The following is a 22719-nucleotide window of genomic DNA, read 5'->3' as shown; positions in this document are numbered from 1 at the left end:
GGTCACTGTCTATTTCTCCCATCAGTGTTTGGTCCCTGTCTATTTCTCCCATCAGTGTTTGGTCCCTGTCTGTTTCTCCCATCAGTGTTTGGTCCCTGTCTGTTTCTCCCATTAGTGTTTGGTCAGTATCTGTTTCTCCCATCAGTGTTTGGTCCCTGTCTATTTCTCCCATCAGTGTTTGGTCCCTGTCTGTTTCTCCCATTAGTGTTTGGTCAGTATCTGTTTCTCCCATCAGTGTTTGGTCAGTATCTGTTTCTCCCATCAGTGTTTGGTCCCTGTCTGTTTCTCCCATCAGTGTTTGGTCCCTGTCTATTTCTCCCATCAGTGTTTGGTCCCTGTCTGTTTCTCCCATTAGTGTTTGGTCAGTATCTGTTTCTCCCATTAGTGTTTGGTCAGTATCTGTTTCTCCCATCAGTGTTTGGTCAGTATCTGTTTCTCCCATCAGTGTTTGGTCAGTATCTGTTTCTCCCATCAGTGTTTGGTCCCTGTTTCTCCCATCAGTGTTTGGTCCCTGTTTCTCCCATCAGTGTTTGGTCAGTATCTGTTTCTCCCATCAGTGTTTGGTCCCTGTTTCTCCCATCAGTGTTTGGTCCCTGTTTCTCCGATCAGTGTTTGGTCAGTATCTGTTTCTCCCATCAGTGTTTGGTCAGTATCTGTTTCTCCCATCAGTGTTTGGTCAGTATCTGTTTCTCCCATCAGTGTTTGGTCAGTATCTGTTTCTCCCATCAGTGTTTGGTCCCTGTTTCTCCCATCAGTGTTTGGTCCCTGTTTCTCCCATCAGTGTTTGGTCCCTGTTTCTCCCATCAGTGTTTGGTCCCTGTTTCTCCCATCAGTGTTTGGTCCCTGTCTATTTCTCCCATCAGTGTTTGGTCAGTATCTGTTTCTCCCATCAGTGTTTGGTCAGTATCTGTTTCTCCCATCAGTGTTTGGTCAGTATCTGTTTCTCCCATCAGTGTTTGGTCAGTATCTGTTTCTCCCATCAGTGTTTGGTCCCTGTCTGTTTCTCCCATCCATGTGTGGTCCCTGTCTGTTTCTCCCATCAGTGTTTGGTCAGTGTCTGTTTCTCCCATCAGTGTTTGGTCCCTGTCTGTTTCTCCCATCCATGTGTGGTCCCTGTCTGTTTCTCCCATCAGTGTTTGGTCAGTATCTGTTTCTCCCATCAGTGTTTGGTCCCTGTCTGTTTTTCCCATCAGTGTTTGGTCCCTGTCTGTTTCTCCCATTAGTGTTTGGTCAGTATCTGTTTCTCCCATTAGTGTTTGGTCAGTATCTGTTTCTCCCATCAGTGTTTGGTCAGTATCTGTTTCTCCCATCAGTGTTTGGTCAGTATCTGTTTCTCCCATCAGTGTTTGGTCAGTATCTGTTTCTCCCATCAGTGTTTGGTCAGTATCTGTTTCTCCCATCAGTGTTTGGTCCCTGTTTCTCCCATCAGTGTTTGGTCCCTGTTTCTCCCATCAGTGTTTGGTCCCTGTTTCTCCCATCAGTGTTTGGTCCCTGTCTATTTCTCCCATCAGTGTTTGGTCAGTATCTGTTTCTCCCATCAGTGTTTGGTCAGTATCTGTTTCTCCCATCAGTGTTTGGTCAGTATCTGTTTCTCCCATCAGTGTTTGGTCAGTATCTGTTTCTCCCATCAGTGTTTGGTCCCTGTCTGTTTCTCCCATCCATGTGTGGTCCCTGTCTGTTTCTCCCATCAGTGTTTGGTCAGTATCTGTTTCTCCCATCAGTGTTTGGTCCCTGTCTGTTTCTCCCATCCATGTGTGGTCCCTGTCTGTTTCTCCCATCAGTGTTTGGTCAGTATCTGTTTCTCCCATCAGTGTTTGGTCCCTGTCTGTTTCTCCCATTAGTGTTTGGTCAGTATCTGTTTCTCCCATTAGTGTTTGGTCAGTATCTGTTTCTCCCATCAGTGTTTGGTCAGTATCTGTTTCTCCCATCAGTGTTTGGTCCCTGTTTCTCCCATCAGTGTTTGGTCCCTGTCTGTTTCTCCCATCAGTGTTTGGTCCCTGTTTCTCCCATCAGTGTTTGGTCCCTGTCTGTTTCTCCCATCAGTGTTTGGTCCCTGTCTATTTCTCCCATCAGTGTTTGGTCAGTATCTGTTTCTCCCATCAGTGTTTGGTCAGTATCTGTTTCTCCCATCAGTGTTTGGTCAGTATCTGTTTCTCCCATCAGTGTTTGGTCAGTATCTGTTTCTCCCATCAGTGTTTGGTCCCTGTCTGTTTCTCCCATCCATGTGTGGTCCCTGTCTGTTTCTCCCATCAGTGTTTGGTCAGTATCTGTTTCTCCCATCAGTGTTTGGTCCCTGTCTGTTTCTCCCATCCATGTGTGGTCCCTGTCTGTTTCTCCCATCAGTGTTTGGTCAGTATCTGTTTCTCCCATTAGTGTTTGGTCAGTATCTGTTTCTCCCATCAGTGTTTGGTCAGTATCTGTTTCTCCCATCAGTGTTTGGTCCCTGTTTCTCCCATCAGTGTTTGGTCCCTGTTTCTCCCATCAGTGTTTGGTCCCTGTCTATTTCTCCCATCAGTGTTTGGTCAGTATCTGTTTCTCCCATCAGTGTTTGGTCAGTATCTGTTTCTCCCATCAGTGTTTGGTCAGTATCTGTTTCTCCCATCAGTGTTTGGTCAGTATCTGTTTCTCCCATCAGTGTTTGGTCCCTGTCTGTTTCTCCCATCAGTGTTTGGTCCCTGTCTGTTTCTCCCATCAGTGTTTGGTCCCTGTTTCTCCCATCAGTGTTTGGTCCCTGTTTCTCCCATCAGTGTTTGGTCCCTGTTTCTCCCATCAGTGTTTGGTCCCTGTCTGTTTCTCCCGTCCATGTGTGGTCCCTGTCTGTTTCTCCCATCAGTGTTTGGTCAGTATCTGTTTCTCCCATCAGTGTTTGGTCCCTGTCTGTTTCTCCCATCCATGTGTGGTCCCTGTCTGTTTCTCCCATCAGTGTTTGGTCAGTATCTGTTTCTCCCATCAGTGTTTGGTCCCTGTCTGTTTCTCCCATTAGTGTTTGGTCAGTATCTGTTTCTCCCATTAGTGTTTGGTCAGTATCTGTTTCTCCCATCAGTGTTTGGTCAGTATCTGTTTCTCCCATCAGTGTTTGGTCCCTGTTTCTCCCATCAGTGTTTGGTCCCTGTCTGTTTCTCCCATCAGTGTTTGGTCCCTGTTTCTCCCATCAGTGTTTGGTCCCTGTCTGTTTCTCCCATCAGTGTTTGGTCCCTGTCTATTTCTCCCATCAGTGTTTGGTCAGTATCTGTTTCTCCCATCAGTGTTTGGTCAGTATCTGTTTCTCCCATCAGTGTTTGGTCAGTATCTGTTTCTCCCATCAGTGTTTGGTCAGTATCTGTTTCTCCCATCAGTGTTTGGTCCCTGTCTGTTTCTCCCATCCATGTGTGGTCCCTGTCTGTTTCTCCCATCAGTGTTTGGTCAGTATCTGTTTCTCCCATCAGTGTTTGGTCCCTGTCTGTTTCTCCCATCCATGTGTGGTCCCTGTCTGTTTCTCCCATCAGTGTTTGGTCAGTATCTGTTTCTCCCATTAGTGTTTGGTCAGTATCTGTTTCTCCCATCAGTGTTTGGTCAGTATCTGTTTCTCCCATCAGTGTTTGGTCCCTGTTTCTCCCATCAGTGTTTGGTCCCTGTTTCTCCCATCAGTGTTTGGTCCCTGTTTCTCCCATCAGTGTTTGGTCCCTGTCTGTTTCTCCCATCAGTGTTTGGTCAGTATCTGTTTCTCCCATCAGTGTTTGGTCAGTATCTGTTTCTCCCATCAGTGTTTGGTCAGTATCTGTTTCTCCCATCAGTGTTTGGTCCCTGTCTGTTTCTCCCATCCATGTGTGGTCCCTGTCTGTTTCTCCCATCAGTGTTTGGTCAGTATCTGTTTCTCCCATCAGTGTTTGGTCCCTGTCTGTTTCTCCCATTAGTGTTTGGTCAGTATCTGTTTCTCCCATTAGTGTTTGGTCAGTATCTGTTTCTCCCATCAGTGTTTGGTCAGTATCTGTTTCTCCCATCAGTGTTTGGTCCCTGTTTCTCCCATCAGTGTTTGGTCCCTGTTTCTCCCATCAGTGTTTGGTCCCTGTCTATTTCTCCCATCAGTGTTTGGTCAGTATCTGTTTCTCCCATCAGTGTTTGGTCAGTATCTGTTTCTCCCATCAGTGTTTGGTCAGTATCTGTTTCTCCCATCAGTGTTTGGTCAGTATCTGTTTCTCCCATCAGTGTTTGGTCCCTGTCTGTTTCTCCCATCCATGTGTGGTCCCTGTCTGTTTCTCCCATCAGTGTTTGGTCCCTGTCTGTTTCTCCCATCCATGTGTGGTCCCTGTCTGTTTCTCCCATCAGTGTTTGGTCAGTATCTGTTTCTCCCATTAGTGTTTGGTCAGTATCTGTTTCTCCCATCAGTGTTTGGTCAGTATCTGTTTCTCCCATCAGTGTTTGGTCCCTGTTTCTCCCATCAGTGTTTGGTCCCTGTTTCTCCCATCAGTGTTTGGTCCCTGTCTATTTCTCCCATCAGTGTTTGGTCAGTATCTGTTTCTCCCATCAGTGTTTGGTCAGTATCTGTTTCTCCCATCAGTGTTTGGTCAGTATCTGTTTCTCCCATCAGTGTTTGGTCCCTGTCTGTTTCTCCCATCCATGTGTGGTCCCTGTCTGTTTCTCCCATCAGTGTTTGGTCAGTATCTGTTTCTCCCATCAGTGTTTGGTCCCTGTCTGTTTCTCCCATCAGTGTTTGGTCCCTGTCTGTTTCTCCCATCAGTGTTTGGTCAGTATCTGTTTCTCCCATCAGTGTTTGGTCCCTGTCTGTTTCTCCCATTAGTGTTTGGTCAGTATCTGTTTCTCCCATTAGTGTTTGGTCAGTATCTGTTTCTCCCATCAGTGTTTGGTCAGTATCTGTTTCTCCCATCAGTGTTTGGTCCCTGTTTCTCCCATCAGTGTTTGGTCCCTGTTTCTCCCATCAGTGTTTGGTCCCTGTCTATTTCTCCCATCAGTGTTTGGTCAGTATCTGTTTCTCCCATCAGTGTTTGGTCAGTATCTGTTTCTCCCATCAGTGTTTGGTCAGTATCTGTTTCTCCCATCAGTGTTTGGTCAGTATCTGTTTCTCCCATCAGTGTTTGGTCCCTGTCTGTTTCTCCCATCCATGTGTGGTCCCTGTCTGTTTCTCCCATCAGTGTTTGGTCAGTATCTGTTTCTCCCATCAGTGTTTGGTCCCTGTCTGTTTCTCCCATCCATGTGTGGTCCCTGTCTGTTTCTCCCATCAGTGTTTGGTCAGTATCTGTTTCTCCCATCAGTGTTTGGTCCCTGTCTGTTTCTCCCATTAGTGTTTGGTCAGTATCTGTTTCTCCCATCAGTGTTTGGTCCCTGTTTCTCCCATCAGTGTTTGGTCCCTGTCTGTTTCTCCCATCAGTGTTTGGTCCCTGTTTCTCCCATCAGTGTTTGGTCCCTGTCTGTTTCTCCCATCAGTGTTTGGTCCCTGTTTCTCCCATCAGTGTTTGGTCCCTGTCTGTTTCTCCCATCAGTGTTTGGTCCCTGTCTGTTTCTCCCATCAGTGTTTGGTCCGTGAATAATAAACGGCAAAGCTTCCGGTACAATGTTAATCACGGACACCGCACACCCTGCACTCTGATGCCATCCGTGTGCTGTCCGTGATTTTGACAGACTCACAGACTTGTATGGGTAATTTTGATCTGTGACTCCTATCAAAAGCATAAAATGTTTCCAGGATTTTTTAGGGGGACGCACGTTCTGCAAAAAACCTGCCTATGTGAATAACACAGTAGACTTTACTGAGTATTTAGCCCTGAAAACACAGCACGTAGAAGGCGGCGGATGTGTGACTGAGGGCTTATTGGCTCCTCTGTGGGACTTTCATTAGTGCGGCCCTGCAGCAGATTGTGTGCAGTACACTGGAATTACCTCTGTTTTCAGAGGAGTCATTTCCAGTCATACAACACATAATTTCTCCGGCACAGTTACCGTTTGTAGCCTTGTTTCATAGTCTGCTTTGCCTTGACAGCTGCATAGATTATAATAATTGTGTTGGCAAATTGAGTGCGCCTGGCTTCATCAGAGGAGCTTTAAATACTTCTCCATTCTTCCATTTGTCACATATTCCAAGAGGAGATGCCCGAGTTGTATTTCCAGTGAGGCGAGCATGTGTGTGTAGCTCCTGTAAATAAACACGCCCGGGGCCTTTCCTCTGTACTCGGAATGTCCAGACCGCTCCACCTGCTACACTTGAGCACACAACGCGTTTCACTGCTGCCGTGTCTGACATAGAAGATGAAAGGGCAGCCAGATGTTACAGGTGAAGCATGGGGGAATATTTGGTCCCTTTCTTGCCATATAGTGGTGTGCTGTGCAATTTTGAGACCTTGCGATTTTGGCTTCACTTTGTGCAGCTGTGCATTTTATACCCTCGGAAGAATTATTCAACTTTCTTTTACAATAGATTTTGGACATTACAAATTATCAGCAAAAATCAAACAGGGAAATAAACAACAAAACATGTAAAAGTGGTAATTTCAATCTGATCCCTTCTAATTTTAGATAACCGCTTGAAAGATAAGTTTATGGTGTAGTACAGGGGCCTCCAAGCTGTAGCTCGGGAGCCACATGTGGTTAGCGGGCCTGTGATGTGTGACTTGCCGCTGTCTTATGCATAAGCATCAAGTCTCAAAAACAGACTAGTTCTCAATTTGGTGACTTTTGTGAGTAGCCCCACATAGAAGAGCAGATCTGAATCGGGGTAAGGCTAGTTTCACACATCCGTCTTTTCGCCGGTTTGCCGGATTCGGCGCACGCCAGTACATTGTATAAAGTACAATGGCAGTGCGACAAGTGCCAGTCACATGCTGTCATGTGACCGGAGCATGTGACCCGGAAGTTGCGGTGCTACCATTGTACTGTATACACCATACTGGCGTGCGCCGAATCCGGCAAACCAGCGAAAAGCCGGATGTGTGAAACCGGCCTAAGGTAGGAACCCCCTGGATCTTGGTACACTGCCTCAATGTGATTTCTGTGGAAAAGCTTTGGCTGTCATTATACTGGTAATGGGGTCTCCGGGTGTCACTAATGTGAGGGGGTGAGAGCTGGATGTGGCTTGCAAATCTCTCTGAGCTGAATGTGGCTCGCGACCATCTTTTGGAGCTGGATGTGGCTCTCAAGGTCAAAAAGGTTGGGGACCTCTGGTATAGTAATTCAGTGGGTAGGAAAGGGTTGCAAAATCTCCTATTACTGTTTGCCTCTTGGCTAGGTAAAATTCACACATCAGTATTTAATCAGTATTGTATCTCAGTATTTGTTAGCCAAAATCAGGAGTACAGTATAGCAGTCAGAGGAAAAGTATAATAGAAACTCATTTCTCCCTTCCCTTTTTAACCATTACTTTCCATCTAAAAATGTTCTGGAAAAAACTAATAATAAAAACGATGATGGAAAAGCACATGTACCACTTCTGCATTTTTGCCACACACCTTGTTTGGGCTTACAAATACTAATGTATAATATTGTCCAAAGTAGTGCGGTGTGAACATAGCCATCTGATTTGATTTGATCTGCACACAACTCAACACCCAGCCACTAATGTCAAAACCGCTGGCAACAAAGTGAGTACACCCCTAAGTGAAAATGGGGAAATTGGGCTCAAAGTGTCAATATTTTGTGTGGCCACCATTATTTTTAAGCACTGCCTGGGCATGAAAATCACTAGAACTTCTCAGGAGCCACTGGAATCATCTTCCACTTGACCATGACGACAGTACAATGCTGGTGGATGTTGGAGATATTGCACTTTTTCACCTTCTGTTTGAGCATGCCCCACAGATGCTCAACAGGGTTTAGATCTGGAGACATGCTTGCCAGTTCCGCACCTTTACCCTCAGTTTATTTAGCAAGGCACTAGTCATCTTGGACGTGTGTTTGGAGTTGTTATCCTGCTGGAATATTGCCCTGAGGTCCAATTTCCTAAATTAAATGATCATGCTCTGCTTAAGTATGTCACAGTACATGTTTTCATTCATGATTCCCTCAATGAACTATAGCTTCCCACAGCCAGCAACTCTCATGCAGCCCCAAATCATGACACTCCTACCATCATGCTTGACTGTAGGTAAGACACACTTGTCTTTGTACTCCTCACCTGATTGCCACCACACATGCTTGACACCATCTGAACAACGTAAGTTTATCTGGGTCTCATCAGACCAAAAGACATGGTTGCAGTATTCCTTGTCTTTAGTCTGCTTGTCTTCAGCAAACTGTTTGCATGCTTTCCTGTGCATCATCTTTAGAAGAGGCTTCATTCTGGGATGACAGCCATGCAGATCAATTTGATGCAGCGTGCCGCATATAGTCTGAGCACTGATAGGCTGCCCCACACTTCTTTAACATCTGCAGTAATGCTGACAGCAGTTATACATTATTGAAAAGACAACCTCTGGATGTGACGCTGAGCACGTGCAGTCAACTTCTTCGGTCAACCATGGTGAGGCCTGTTCTGAGTAGAACCTGTATGGTCTTGGCCACCGTGCTGCAGCTCTATTTCAGGGTGTTGGCAATCTTCTTATAGCCTCAGCCATCTTTATGTAGAGCAGCAATTCTTTTTTCAGATCCTCAGAGACTTCTTTGCCGTAATGTGCCATGTTGAACTTCCAGTGACCAGTATGAGAGAGTGATAACACCAAATTTAATATACCTGCTCCCCATTCACACCTGAGACTTTGTAACGCTGAGTCACATGACAACGGAGAGGGAAAATGGCTAATTAGGCACAATTTGGCCATTGTCACTTAGGGATGTACTCACTTTTGTTGCCAGCGGTTCAGACATTAATAGCTGTGTGTTCGATTTATTTAGAGGGCACACCAAATTTACACTGTTACACAAACTGACTACTTTACATTGTATCAAAGTGTGATATCTTCAGTGTTGTCCCATGAACGATAATAAAATATTTACAAAAATGTGAAGGGTGTACTCACTTTTGTGATATACTGTAGCTGTGTAAATAAGAATACGTGTAGTCACATTATCACCATCTGCATAGCATTGTTACTAAACACTCACTAATTGCCGGTTCGTTAGTCATCTGCTTACAACACCTATAGGAATGTATATACCGTGTGCGCGTGTGTGACTAATTCTCGTGAAATGCATGTGTTTAGTACTGAGCGGCTCCTTAATATTTCTTTTTCTTGCTGAGCTGCATAAGAAAACAGACAGGTCCATGCCATAGTGGTAATTACAGCGTGTATAGAGGATAGGATTATTTCTACATGAGCTGGTGCATGCTGTTGTTTCATTAGGTGCTGTAAGGTGAAGGTTTAATCTTCTTTGCTCCATTTATTGCCTCTATCATAATGTTCTTTGAATGTGAATGAGATTGGTAATTTGATCTGTGTCCACAATGCAGTTATAGGTGCAAAGACTTCCACAGGGGAGGTGATGTAGATTTGATCACCCCCTCTGGGACCCAATCCTATCAATGCACAAAGAAGAGCAATCCTCAGTTCCTCTTCACTGCAGTCAGGATTGAATAGCACGCCTTGCCATGTATGAGCACTGCCCTCCGCTCCGTGTCTATAGGACAGATGGAGGGGTTTGCATCAGTCCAGTAGACAATCAATGTTACAGCGTGACCATGCTGCTCTTTTTGATTCCAGCCGCAGCAGAAGGAACAAGGGATCAGGGCCCTCATTGCAGTGATTGTTTTGTTATCGGTAACAGGGCCACTGGATATCACACATGTATCAATTTCTCTGTGAACAAATTTCAGCAGTGGGAAGACCTTCTGAAAACCCTTGAAAATATTATTTTCAGAATTGCTTTCCTTGTGGTTCTCGAACAGCCTCTATGACCTTGCCCAGTGTTGATTGCCAGTTCTTATTGTCCTGCTGTAACACCTGCGATCAGATAATGCTCCAGCCTCAGGAGTGCACCTCTTAGATGGGGTCCTGCTGTAACACCTGCGATCAGATAATGCTCCAGCATCAGGTGTGCACCTCTTAGATGGGGTCCTGCTGTAATACCTGTGATCAGATAATGCTCCAGCATCAGGTGTGCACCTCTTAGATGGGGTCCTGCTGTAACACCTGCGATCAGATAATGCTCCAGCATCAGGTGTGCACCTCTTAGATGGGGTCCTGCTGTAACACCTGCGATCAGATAATGCTCCAGCATCAGGTGTGCACCTCTTAGATGGGGTCCTGCTGTAACACCTGCGATCAGATAAAGCTGCAGCTTCAGGTGTGCACCTCTTAGATGGGGTCCTGCTGTAATACCTGTGATCAGATAATGCTCCAGCCTCAGGTGTGCACCTCTTAGATGGGGTCCTGCTGTAATACCTGCGATCAGATAATGCTCCAGCCTCAGGTGTGCACCTCTTAGATGGGGTCCTGCTGTAACACCTGCAATCAGATAAAGCTCCAGCCTCAGGTGTGCACCTCTTAGATGGGGTCCTGCTGTAATACCTGCGATCAGATAAAGCTCCAGCCTCAGGTGTGCACCTCTTAGATGGGGTCCTGCTGTAATACCTGTGATCAGATAATGCTCCAGCCTCAGGTGTGCACCTCTTAGATGGGGTCCTGCTGTAATACCTGTGATCAGATAATGCTCCAGCCTCAGGTGTGCACCTCTTAGATGGGGTCCTGCTGTAACACCTGCGATCAGATAAAGCTCCAGCCTCAGGTGTGCACCTCTTAGATGGGGTCCTGCTGTAACACCTGCGATCAGATAATGCTCCAGCCTCAGGTGTGCACCTCTTAGATGGGGTCCTGCTGTAATACCTGCGATCAGATAAAGCTGCAGCCTCAGGTGTGCACCTCTTAGATGGGGTCCTGCTGTAACACTGGTGATCAGATAATGCTCCAGCCTCAGGTGTGCACCTCTTAGATGGGGTCCTGCTGTAGCACCTGCGATCAGATAAAGCTCCAGCCTCAGGTGTGCACCTCTTAGATGGGGTCCTACTGTAACACCTGCGATCAGATAAAGCTCCAGCCTCAGGTGTGCACCTCTTAGATGGGGTCCTGCTGTAACACCTGCGATCAGATAAAGCTCCAGCCTCAGGTGTGCACCTCTTAGATGCGGTCCTGCTGTAATACCTGCAATCATATAAAGCTGCAGCCTCAGGTGTGCACCTCTTAGATGGGGTCCTGCTGTACCACCGGTGATCAGATAATGCTCCAGCCTCAGGTGTGCACCTCTTAGATGGGGTCCTGCTGTAACACCGGTGATCAGATAATGCTCCAGCATCAGGTGTGCACCTCTTAGATGGGGTCCTGCTGTAACACCGGTGATCAGATAATGCTCCAGCCTCAGGAGTGCACCTCTTAGATGGGGTCCTGCTGTAACACCTGCGATCAGATAAAGCTCCAGCCTCAGGTGTGCACCTCTTAGATGGGGTCCTGCTGTAACACCGGTGATCAGATAATGCTCCAGCATCAGGTGTGCACCTCTTAGATGGGGTCCTGCTGTAACACCGGTGATCAGATAATTCTCCAGCATCAGGTGTGCACCTCTTAGATGGGGTCCTGCTGTAACACCTGCGATCAGATAAAGCTGCAGCCTCAGGAGTGCACCTCTTAGATGGGGTCCTGCTGTAACACCTGCGATCAGATAAAGCTCCAGCCTCAGGTGTGCACCTCTTAGATGGGATCCTGCTGTAACACCTGCGATCAGATAAAGCTGCAGCCTCAGGAGTGCACCTCTTAGAAGGGATCCTGTTGTAGCACCGGTGATCAGGTAATGCTGCAGCCTCAGGTGTGCATCTCTTAGATGGGGTCCTGCTGTAACACCTGCGATTAGATAAAGCTCCAGCCTCAGGTGTGCACCTCTTAGATGGGGTCCTGCTGTAACACCTGCGATCAGATAAAGCTCCAGCCTCAGGAGTGCACCTCTTAGATGGGGTCCTGCTGTAACCCCTGCGATTAGATAAAGCTGCAGCCTCAGGTGTGCACCTCTTAGGGCTGCTTCTCACTTGCGAGTTTCTCGCAGTAGAGCAATGCGAGAAAATCTCGCATTGGAATCGGACACATGTTAGTCAATGATTCAGCTGGCTCTCTATTCTCTCTCTGTCGGTCAGTTACTATCTCTGTCCCTCACTCTCTGTCCATGTCGGTCTCTCCCTCCTACCCCCTCTCTCATACTCACCGATCACCTGCGCGGTGCTGCACGGCATTCACACTGCTCCGGCGGCTTCTCTTTTGAAAAAGCCGGCCGCTCATTATTCAATCTCGTATTCCCTGCTTTACCCGCCCACCGGCACCTATGATTGGTTGCAGTCAGACACGCCCCCCACGCTGAGTGACAGCTGTCTCACTGCAACCAATCATGTCTATGCTGTGCAGTAAAATAAATAGATTATTAAAAAAAAACGGCTTGTGGTCCCCCACAATTTTAATACCAGCCAGATAAAGCCATACGGCTAAAGGCTGGTATTCTCAGGATGGGGAGCTCCACGTTATGGGGAGCCCCCAGCCTAACAATATCAGCCAACAGCCGTCCAGAATTGCCGCATCCATTATATGCGACAGTTCTGGGGCTGTACCCGGCTCTTCCCGATTTGCCCTGGTGTGTTGGCAATCGGGGTAATAAGGATTTAATGGCAGCCCATAGCTGCATTAACCTGTAAATTAAAATTTATAAACACACACAGTGAAAAAATCCTTTATTTGAAATAATAAACAATAACAAAGACCCACGTTCACCACTTTATTAAGTACGCAAAAAACCCATCCTTGTCCGACATAATCTCTGGAGGTCCCTCGACGCTGTCAGCTCTGCTACATCAGAAGCTGACAGAGAGCGGTCACAGAGCACGACCGCTCTCTGTGAGCTCCCCTCAGCGACTGAAGTGAGTTGCGCTATCAGCGGAGCTGTCACTCAGGTTACCCGCGGCCACAGATCTCAGCGGGAGGACTTCTGCTGTGGCCGCGGGTAACCTCAGTGATGGCACCGCTGATAGCGCGGCTCACTGTGGTAACTCAGGGGATTTGCGGTCACCGGTGAGATCTTCACCGGTGACCGAAATCAGGGCATGCCACACAGACAGAGCCGCAGGATGGCAATGAAGTCGGGTGAAGTTCATCCGACTTCATTCTGATCATGCGACTCTGTCTGTGTCTGCTGTCAGCGGCTATTCAGCTCTGCTACATCGCTCTGGCTGTGTCTGCTGTCAGCGGCCATGTAGCAGAGCTCAATGGCAGATGACAGCTGCTGAGGAAAAAAAAGAACACACGCATTACACACACATTACACACGCTAGCCAAATCATTAATTCAGAAATAGCATCGCACTTGCGTTGCACTCGCACCTAACGTGAACTAAAATCAGCCGAGTTTTTTTTCAGCCAACTTGGACCGATTTTACTCACATAGGTGTGTTTCCAGACTTAGATGGGATCCTGTTGTAGCACCGGCGATCAGGTAATGCTGCAGCCTCAGGTGTGCACCTCTTAGGGCTTGCTTCTCACTTGCGAGTTTCTTGCAGTAGAGCAATGCGAGAAAAACTCGCATTGGAATCGGACACATGTTAGTGAATGATTCAGCTCGCATTTGTGATTTTTTTTTCTGTCCAAATCGGACTGAGAAAAAAATCGCAGCATGCTGCTTTTTTGCGAGTTTCTACTGCGAGTCTCTCCAATGCAAGTCTATGGGAGCGTGTAAAAAATCGGATGTCACGGGACGGCACTCACACCATCCTAGTGACATCCGATTTTCTAAGTACATTTCTCGCATGTTTCCTAAAACACTGGAAATGAGTGATGTGTCACAATGTCTGTCAATCACTATTCTCTGTCAGTCGGTCTCTCCCTCTCGCTCTCTATTCTCTCTCTGTCGGTCCGTCACTATCTCTGTCCCTCTCTCACAGTCTGTCGGTCATTTTCCCCTCCTCTCTCATTCTCACCGTTCCCCGATCCCCGACACGGCGCTGCACGGCATTCACACTGCTGCGGCGTCTTGTACTATTTTGAAAAAGCCGGCCGCTCATTAAACAATCTCGTATTTCCTGCTTTCCCTGCCCACAGGCACCTATGATTGGTTGCAGTGAGACACGCCCCCACGCTGAGTGACAGGTGTCTCACTGCACCCAATCACAGCAGCCGGTGGGCGTGTCTATACTGTGCAGTGAAATAAATAATTAAAAAAAAAACGGCGTGCGGTCCCCAATTTTAATACCAGCCAGATAAAGCCATACGGCTGAAGGCTGGTATTCTCAGGAGGGGGAGCTCCACGTTATGGGGAGCCCCCCAGCCTAACAATATCCGTCTGCAGCCGCCCAGAATTGCCGCATACATTAGATGCGACAGTTCTGGGACTGTACCCGGCTCTTCCCGATTTGCCCTGGTGCGTTGGCAAATCGGGGTAATAAGGAGTTAATGGCAGCCCATAGCTGCCACTAAATCCTAGATTAATCATGTCAGGCGTCTCCCCGAGATACATTCCATGATTAATCTGTAAGTTACAGTAAATAAACACACACAGACACACACACACACCTGAAAAAAATCATTTATTAGAAATAAAAAACACAAACAAATTCCCTGGTTCACCAATTTAATAAGCCCCAAAAAGCCCTCTATGTCCGGTGTAATCCAGGATGGTCCAGTGTCGCTTCCAGCTCTGTTGCATGAAGGTGACCGGAGCTGCAGAAGACACCGCCGCTCCTGTCACCTCCACGTGGCAACTGAAGACAGCCGCGCGATCAGCTGAGCTGTCACTGAGGTTACCCGCGGCCACCACTGTATCCAGTGACAGCGGGTAACCTCAGTGACAGCTCAGCTGATCGCGCTATTCTCTTCATTAGCTGCGTGGAGCTGACCGGAGCGGCGGTGTATTCTGCAGCTCCGGTCACCTTCATGCAGCAGTATGGGGAGATAAGGTATGCACACCAGTGACTATGTAAGGGGAATACATGGAATAGCAGAAACTGCTGTGTGAATACTGACTTGAAAAATCCAATAGCTATATGAAGAGTGAAAATGTGAAAAAGGGAATCTGCATTACTGCCATGAACATATGAATCAAGAGAAATTTAGCTACTGAATTGATCAATGCAATAGAGCCCCAACACTACGCCAAAGTATTTCTCTACGTTGGGGTCCCTAGCTTGTGTGTGTCCTCTCATGCAGTTAAAAAACTTACCGTGTATGGGAAGCTGAGACCCAGGCTATTTATGCGTATTATATGGATTGGCAATAGGTGTGGTGGGGAGGGTTCACAAACGAAAAACTACAGATTCCATTTTTCACATTTTCACTCTTCATATAGCTATTGGATTTTTCAAGTCAGTATTCACACAGCAGTTTCTGCTATTCCATGTATTCCCCTTACATAGTCACTGGTGTGCATACCTTATCTCCCCATAGTGATGTTTTTTTAGGTTTTTTGCACCCAGTTCAGACTTAGAATGGTGTTCCAAACGTTATTCGTTATTGTACCTTCATGCAGCAGAGCTGGAAGCGACGCTGGACCATCCTGGATTACGCCGGACATGGAGGGCTTTTTGGGGCTTATTAAATTGGTGAACCAGGGAATTTGTTAGTGTTTTTTTATTTCTAATAAATGATTTTTTCAGGTGTGTGTGTGTTTATTTACTGTAACTTACAGATTAATCATAGAATGTATCTCGGGGAGACACCTGACATGATTAATCTAGGATTTAGTGGCAGCTATGGGCTGCCATTAACTCCTTATTACCCCGATTTGCCAACGCACCAGGGCAAATCGGGAAGAGCCGGGTACAAGGGAATACAGGGAATACAAGATTGTTTAATGTGCGGCTGGCTTTTTCAAAATAGTAAAAGCCGCCGTAGCAGTGTGAACGCCGTGCAGCGCCGCATCGGGGATCGGTGAGTATGAGAGGGGAGAGGAAAATGACCGACAGACTGTGAGAGAGGGACAGAGATAGTGACGGACCGACAGAGAGAGGGCTGCTGACTTCAGTCACTCAGGGGATTAGCGGTCACCGGTGAGCCCTTCACTGGTGACCGCTAATCAGGACGCGGCACAGACAGAGCCGCAGCATGACAATGAAGCCGGGTGAAGTTCACCCGAGTTCATTCTGATCATGCAGCTCTGTCTGTGTCTGCTGTCATCTGCCATTCAGCTCTGCTACATGGCTGTCGGTGTCTGCTGTCAGCGGCCTTGTAGCAGAGCTGAATGGCAGATGACATAGTAAAAAATACGCATTACACACGCTAGTAAGATCATTAATTTATTCAGAAAAAGCATCGCACTTGCGTTGCACTCTGACCTAACGTGAACTAAAATCAGCCGAGTTTTTTTTCAGCCCAGTCGGACCGATTTTACTCGCATAGATGTGTTTCCAGCCTTAGATGGGGTTCTGCTGTAACACCTGCGATCACATAATGCTCCAGCCTCAGGTGTGCCCCTCTTAGATGGGGTCCTGCTATAATACCTGCGATCAGATAATGCTCCAGCCTCAGGTGTGCACCTCTTAGATATGGTCCTGCTGTAATACCTGCGATCAGATAAAGCTCCAGCCTCAGGTGTGCACCTCTTAGAAGGGGTCCTGCTGTAATACCTGCGATCAGATAATGCTCCAGCCTCAGGTGTGCACCTCTTAGATGGGATCCTGCTGTAACACCTGCGATCAGATAAAGCTCCAGCCTCAGGTGTGCACCTCTTAGATGGGGTCCTGCTGTAATACCTGCGATCAGATAATGCTCCAGCCTCAGGTGTGCACCTCTTAGATGGGGTCCTGCTGTAATACCTGCGATCAGATAATGCTCCAGCCTCAGGTGTCACCTCTTAGATGGGGTCCTGCTGTAATACCTGCTATCAGATAAAGCTCCAGCCTCAGGTGTGCACCTTTTAGATGGGGTTCTGCTGTAATGCCTGCGATCAGATAATGCTCCAGCCTCAGGTGTGCACCTCTTAGATGGGGTCCTGCTGTAATACCTGTGATCAGATAAAGCTGCAGCCTCAGGTGTGCACCTCGAAGATGGGGTCCTGCTGTAATATCTGCGATCAGATAAAGCTCCAGCCTCAGGTGTGCACCTCTTAGATGGGGTCCTGCTGTAATACCTGCGATCATATAAAGCTCCAGCCTCAGGTGTGTACCTCTTAGATGTTAGGCACAGTAGTGTATCTGGCATCTGATTTTGCCAGGAGTAGAGCCCTCTCTCGGTCCATCTGCACCCCAAAATGGAGTTACATTTTACGAGCATACGGCTATTCTAGATTTTAGAGCTGTGGCCCTCTTGACAGTCTATTGTGTATACAGTATATTATTATTATTATTATTATTATTATTATTATTGCGCCATTTATTCCATGGCGCTTTACAAGTGAAAGAGGGTATACGTACAACAATCATTAACAGTACAAAACAGACTGGTATAGGAGGAGAGAGGACCCTGCCCGCGAGGGCTCACAGTCTACAGGGAATGGGTGATGGCACAATAGGTGAGGACAGAGCTGTTTGCGCAGTGGTGTACTGGACTGAGGGCTATTGTAGGTTGTAGGCTTGTTGGAAGAGGTGGGTCTTGAGGCTCCTCTTGCAGCTTTCCACGTTAGGGGAGAGTCTGATATGCTGAGGTACAGCGTTCCAGAGTATGGGGGGTGGCACAGGAGAAATCTTGTACGCGATTGTGGGAAGAGGAGGTAAGAGAGGAGTAGAGGAGATCTTGTGAGGATCTGAGGTTGCGTGCAGGTAGGTACCGGGAGATTAGGTCACAGATGTAAGGAGGAGACAGGTTGTGGATGGCTTTGTATGTCATGGGTAATGTTTTGAACTGGAGTCGTTGGGCGATGGTAAGCCAGTGAAGGGATTAGCAGAGTGGCGAGGCTGGGGAGTAGCTAGGGGAGAGGTGGATTAAGCGGGTCACAGAGTTTAGGATAGATTGGAGGGGTGCAAGAGTGTTGGAAGGGAGGCCAGAGAGCAGAAGGTTGCAGTAGTCGAGGTCGGATGAGGGCATGCACTAATGTTTTTGCTGATTCTTGGTTAAGGAAAGCACGAATCCTGGAGATATTTTTGAGTAGTAGTCTGCATGAGGTGAAGGGGGCTTGGATGTGTGGCTTGAAGGATAGAGCGGAGTCGAGGGTTACTTCAAGGCAACGAGCTTGTGAGACTGGGGAGAGTGAGCAACCATCAAGTTTGATGGAAAGGCTTGTTGGAGGAGATGAGTGAGGAGGAAAGACATTGAACTCTGTTTTGTCCATGTTAAGCTTTAGGAATCGCGCAGAGAAGAAGGATGAAATAGCAGACAGACATTGTGGAATTTTGGTTAGTAGAGAGGTAATGTCAGGTCCAGAGAGGTAGATCTGTGTGTCATCGGCATAGAGATGATACTGAAAGCCGTGGGACTCTATGAGCTGTCCCAGGCCGAAGGTGTAGATGGAGAACAGCAGGGGTCCAAGAACAGAGCCTTGGGGGACACCGACAGATAGGGGGCGAGATGAGGAAGTGGTGTGAGAATGGGAGACGCAGAAAGTTCGGTCGGTTAGGTATGAGGGTATCCAAGATAGGGCCAAGTCTGTGATGCCCAGAGATGAGAGAATCTGTAGTAGGAGGGAATGGTCTACTGTGTCGAAGGCAGAGGACAGGTCCAGGAGGAGGAGGATAGAGTAGTGTCGCTTGGCTTTGGCGGTTAGTAGATCATTGGTGACTTTGGTTAGGGCAGTTTCAGTAGAGTGATGTGGTCGGAAGCCAGATTGTAGCCGGTCAAAGAGGGAGCAGGAGGAGATGTATGAGGACAATTCAAGATGGACATGCTGTTCCAGTAGTTTTGAGGCATAAGGGAGAAGGGATATGGGGCGATAGTTTGACACAGAGGATGGGTCAAGGGAGGGCTTTAATGGAGGTATGTTTAAAGCATGAGGGGAATACACTACTTGTTAGTGATAGGTTGAAGAGATGGGTTAGGGCTGGGATGAGGACTGTGGTGATGTTGGGGATGAGATGCAATGGGAGTGGGTCCAGTGCACAGGTGGTTAGATGTGATCTTGAGTAGAGTGAAAAGATTGTCTTCTGTCATGGTGGAGAAGCTGGATTTGGAGGAAGAAGGCTGAGTAGCTATGATGAGGGCCTGTGGTGATTGTGGACCAAAGCTTGCTCTGATGTTGTCAATCTTCTGATTGAAGAAAGAGGCAAAGTCTTCAGCTGAGATGAGAGGAGAGGGAGGTGGTGACGGAGGACGGAGGAGAGAATTGAAAGGGTTGAATAGCTGTTTAGGGTTGTGAGAGAGAGGATATGAGGGATGAGAAGTAGGTTTGTTTTGCAGCAGTGAGTGTTGGCTGTTGATTGTGTGGGTTTTGGTGTGTGTGAGGGGGGCGGCTGATTCGAGAGCTGCAGAAATTGTAGTGTTGTATAAAGATGCATCTGCATCGTGTAGAAATGCAATGTCTGTGAGAGGGAGAAGGGACTGAGAAAGTGCGTGTAAATCAAGGTGTTTGATATTTCTGCGAGGGTGTGAAAGTTTGTGGAGGGGGGTTGCGTGCTTGGAGAAGAGAGGGAAGAGAATGTGAGTAGGTTGTGGTCAGACAGGGGGAGAGGCGAGTTAGAGAAGTTAGGGAACAGAGGCGAGTGAAGGTGAGGTCCAGCGTGTGGCCATCCTTGTGAGTAGCTGCAGAGGACCATTGGGTGAGGCCGAAGGAGGAAGTGAGTGTTAGAAGTTTGGAGACAGATGAGTGGGAAGTGTCAATGGGGATGTTGAAATCACCCATGATGATGGTGGGGATGTCGGTGGAAAGGAAGTGTAGTAGCCAAGTGGTGAAATGATCAAAAAAGACAGTGGCTGGCCCTATAAATGTAAATGCTGATTGCAGGCAGTATAAGCCTAGCAATTCCATTTTTCAGGTTGTTTTTTATCAATCTCCTTATTTTTAACTTTAGTAAAAGTAGTTTTTCATTCCTATTTGGAATTTATGTTTTGTGTTTACATATATTCAACACTGGAGTAGAAACATCAGAAAGGCTGATGTTGATGAATCGGCCCCTAAAGCTTTTTCTCCAGATTAATCTTCAGGAGCTAACTGCTCCCTTTCCGCCTAGTGTCTTGTTGCTGGGATTGCTCCACTCCTGAAGATTGCCATTTCTCGGTGGCGGCCCCATTGAGCTGCCGGACTGAACTGTGGCTTTCCAATAATGCTCACATAAGCAGCTTTTCTCTGCCGCACGGGAGAAATGCAGCCGTACTGAAGATGTCTGGATTCGGTCAGACCAGCGTCTGCAAGCTAATTGCGCTCCTTGCCTAGGAGGCTGACTACCGCTGATAGACAAGCCATTGAGCAATAAAACCTTATTAATTGTAATGAATAGGACATTGGAAAGTTGCTTGTTTTTATAAGCGGTTTGCAGTTTTAACCTTTTATCATGTTGATACTACCCATTTAATTCCTACCTATTAGAATACTATATCTCTGAGGGGTTTGTGCAGAAAAGTGCACATTTTCCTTGACGCTACTATCTATAAATCTTTGATGGTTTTGGCAATTTGGAGCACATATTATAGGCACATCCTATTATACAGATCACTTAGAGAACTTGAAGTGACCGTGTGGGAATGGCATGAAGCAAAAGCTTTTAGTGCTCATTGATTAGTGTGTGTGCATGCGTCCTTACAAGAACACAGAGGCAATGAAATATTAATAGTAAGGAATTCCTGTTTTTTCTTTTTGAAGGTGCAGACAATGTGCTTATGACAGCGAGCATGGATAATTGGAAATGAGCTCCAATGGAAACTCCTTCGTCAGAGGTAAGGCCTGCTTAATAATGTAGATCTGCATGTGCGGAAACGTTCAGAGATGTTAACCTAACACATCTTCTGTCACTCTGGAACACTTTGCATTGTGTTTAAAGGTAGGTAATTAGCTTCTGCAATGATAGACTAGCCATATATACCCATTCATTAGCATTTGTAGAGTATAAGGGACAGATATAAGACTAAGCAACTGCTGATTAGAAATAGATATGCTAAGTAACAATATTATCTTTATATTTGACTTTGCATGTTTTGTTTGTTTTTTGACAATGTGAGCACTTTACCAGATATTATAGGACATCTGTTTACTGATAGTTCACTCTGTTGCTGGCTCATCATTTCTTAAGGAGTTGGCGAAGGAGTGCACTGTCACTGTGCATTAAAAAGAATATTGCATAGTGACAAGGGAGTTTGTACTAAGTATATGTTAGAATTGATAAACAATGCATGTTCATAAGAGCAAGAACTAGCCCACCCTGTGAAATAGACAGATATTAAAGGACATCTATTTACAGACAGTTCACTCTCTTGCTGACTCATCATTTCTTACAGAGACGGCGAGGGAGTGCACTGTCACTGTGCATTGAAACGAATATTGTATAGTGACAATGGAGCTCGTACTGAGCATATGTTAGAATCGATAACCTATGTATGCTCATTAGAGCAAGGACAAGCCCACCCTGTTAAATGGACATTACTGATGACGCCTCATTACAGGGAGGGGGCAGAGTCAGGGACCACAGCCTCTCTCTCCTGTTGACGTCTCCTTTGAGTATCCCAGCATGCACTGGGGATTTCCAAATCATCAAAGTAAGTGAAAAAGAAAACAAAGCAGTTAGAGTAGTGAAGGTATGGTAGAGTATATTAGAAAAGAGATTACATTATAACAATATTTTAGGATTAAAATCAGTAGTAATTTCGTATCACCCCTTTAATAACTTTTGTTGTAACTCAACAGCACAAGTGAAGATCAAACCTTTTAAGAAAAAAATAAATCCTCTTTTTCCCATTTCAATTACTTTTTCTTTCCCTGCAGTGATCATTCGCTCTCAAAAATTGCACAAATCTGTCAACAGATCTGTCTTCGATGAGGGATCAAATTACACCTGTTGACTAATGGGTACTTTGCACACTACGACATCGTAAGCCGATGCTTGCGATGCCGAGTGCGATAGTCCCCGCCCCCGTTGCAGCAGCGATATCTTGTGATTGCTACCGCAGCTTCTCATGCACTTACCTGCCCTGCGACGTCGCTCTGGCCGGCGAACCACCTCCTTCCTAAGGGGGCGGGTCGTGTGGCGTCATAGCGACGTCACACGGCAGGCGGCCAATAGGAGCGGAGGGGCGGAGATGAGCGGGACGTAAACATCCTGCCCACCTCCTTCCTTCCTCATTTCAGCCGGGACGCCGGTAAGGTGATGTTCCTCACTCCTGCGGCTTCACACACAGCGATGTGTGCTGCCGCAGGAACGAGGAACAACATCGTACCGTCGCTGCTGCTAAATTATGGAAATGTCGGACCCTACACCGATCATACGATAATGACACTTTTGCACTCGTTAATTGTATGTAAAAGGATTTGCACACTATGATATCGACTGCGACGCCAGATGTGCGTCACTTTCGATTTGACCCCACTGACATCACAGCTGCTACCCTAAGGGGTACTTTGCACGTTGCAACATCGCTACTGCGATATCATCGGGGTCAGATCGAAATCGCAAAAGCATCGTAAATCGGCAATCTGTATAGCGTCTGTCATTTCCATCATTTCGGAAGGACCGATGTTACGATGTTGTCCCTCGTTCCGGCGGCAGCACACATCGCTGTGTGTGAAGCCGCAGGAGCGAGAAACATCTCCTAACTGTGTCCACCGGCTATGCGGAAGGAAGGAGGTGGGCGGGATGTTTACGTCCCGCTCATCTCCGCCCCTTCGCTTCTATTGGCCGCCTGCCGTGTGACATCGCTGTGATGTCGCATGACCCGCCCCCTGCCCGCAGGGCAGGTAAGTGCGTGTGAAGCTGCCGTAGAAATAA

At 47.0% G+C, this 22719-nt stretch overlaps 1 protein-coding gene across 5 annotated transcripts in view; it reads left to right on the top strand.

The window, feature by feature from the left end:
- Positions 1-22719, top strand: part of FAM135A (family with sequence similarity 135 member A) — a 189833-nt gene that overhangs the window by 37438 nt on the left and 129676 nt on the right. For all 5 annotated transcript variants that reach the window (XM_075340243.1, XM_075340242.1, XM_075340241.1 and 2 more), the window contains exon 2: positions 20604-20677. In XM_075340243.1, coding sequence (XP_075196358.1) covers positions 20647-20677 — 31 coding nt within the window. In that variant the 5' untranslated portion in view covers positions 20604-20646. The remainder of the gene's footprint in view (positions 1-20603; positions 20678-22719) is intronic.

Source organism: Anomaloglossus baeobatrachus, chromosome 3 (genome assembly GCF_048569485.1).
Source record: "Anomaloglossus baeobatrachus isolate aAnoBae1 chromosome 3, aAnoBae1.hap1, whole genome shotgun sequence".
NCBI lineage: Eukaryota > Metazoa > Chordata > Amphibia > Anura > Aromobatidae > Anomaloglossus > Anomaloglossus baeobatrachus.
The sequence above is the reverse complement of the archived record's forward strand: the minus strand, read 5'-3'. Positions and strand labels throughout refer to the sequence as shown.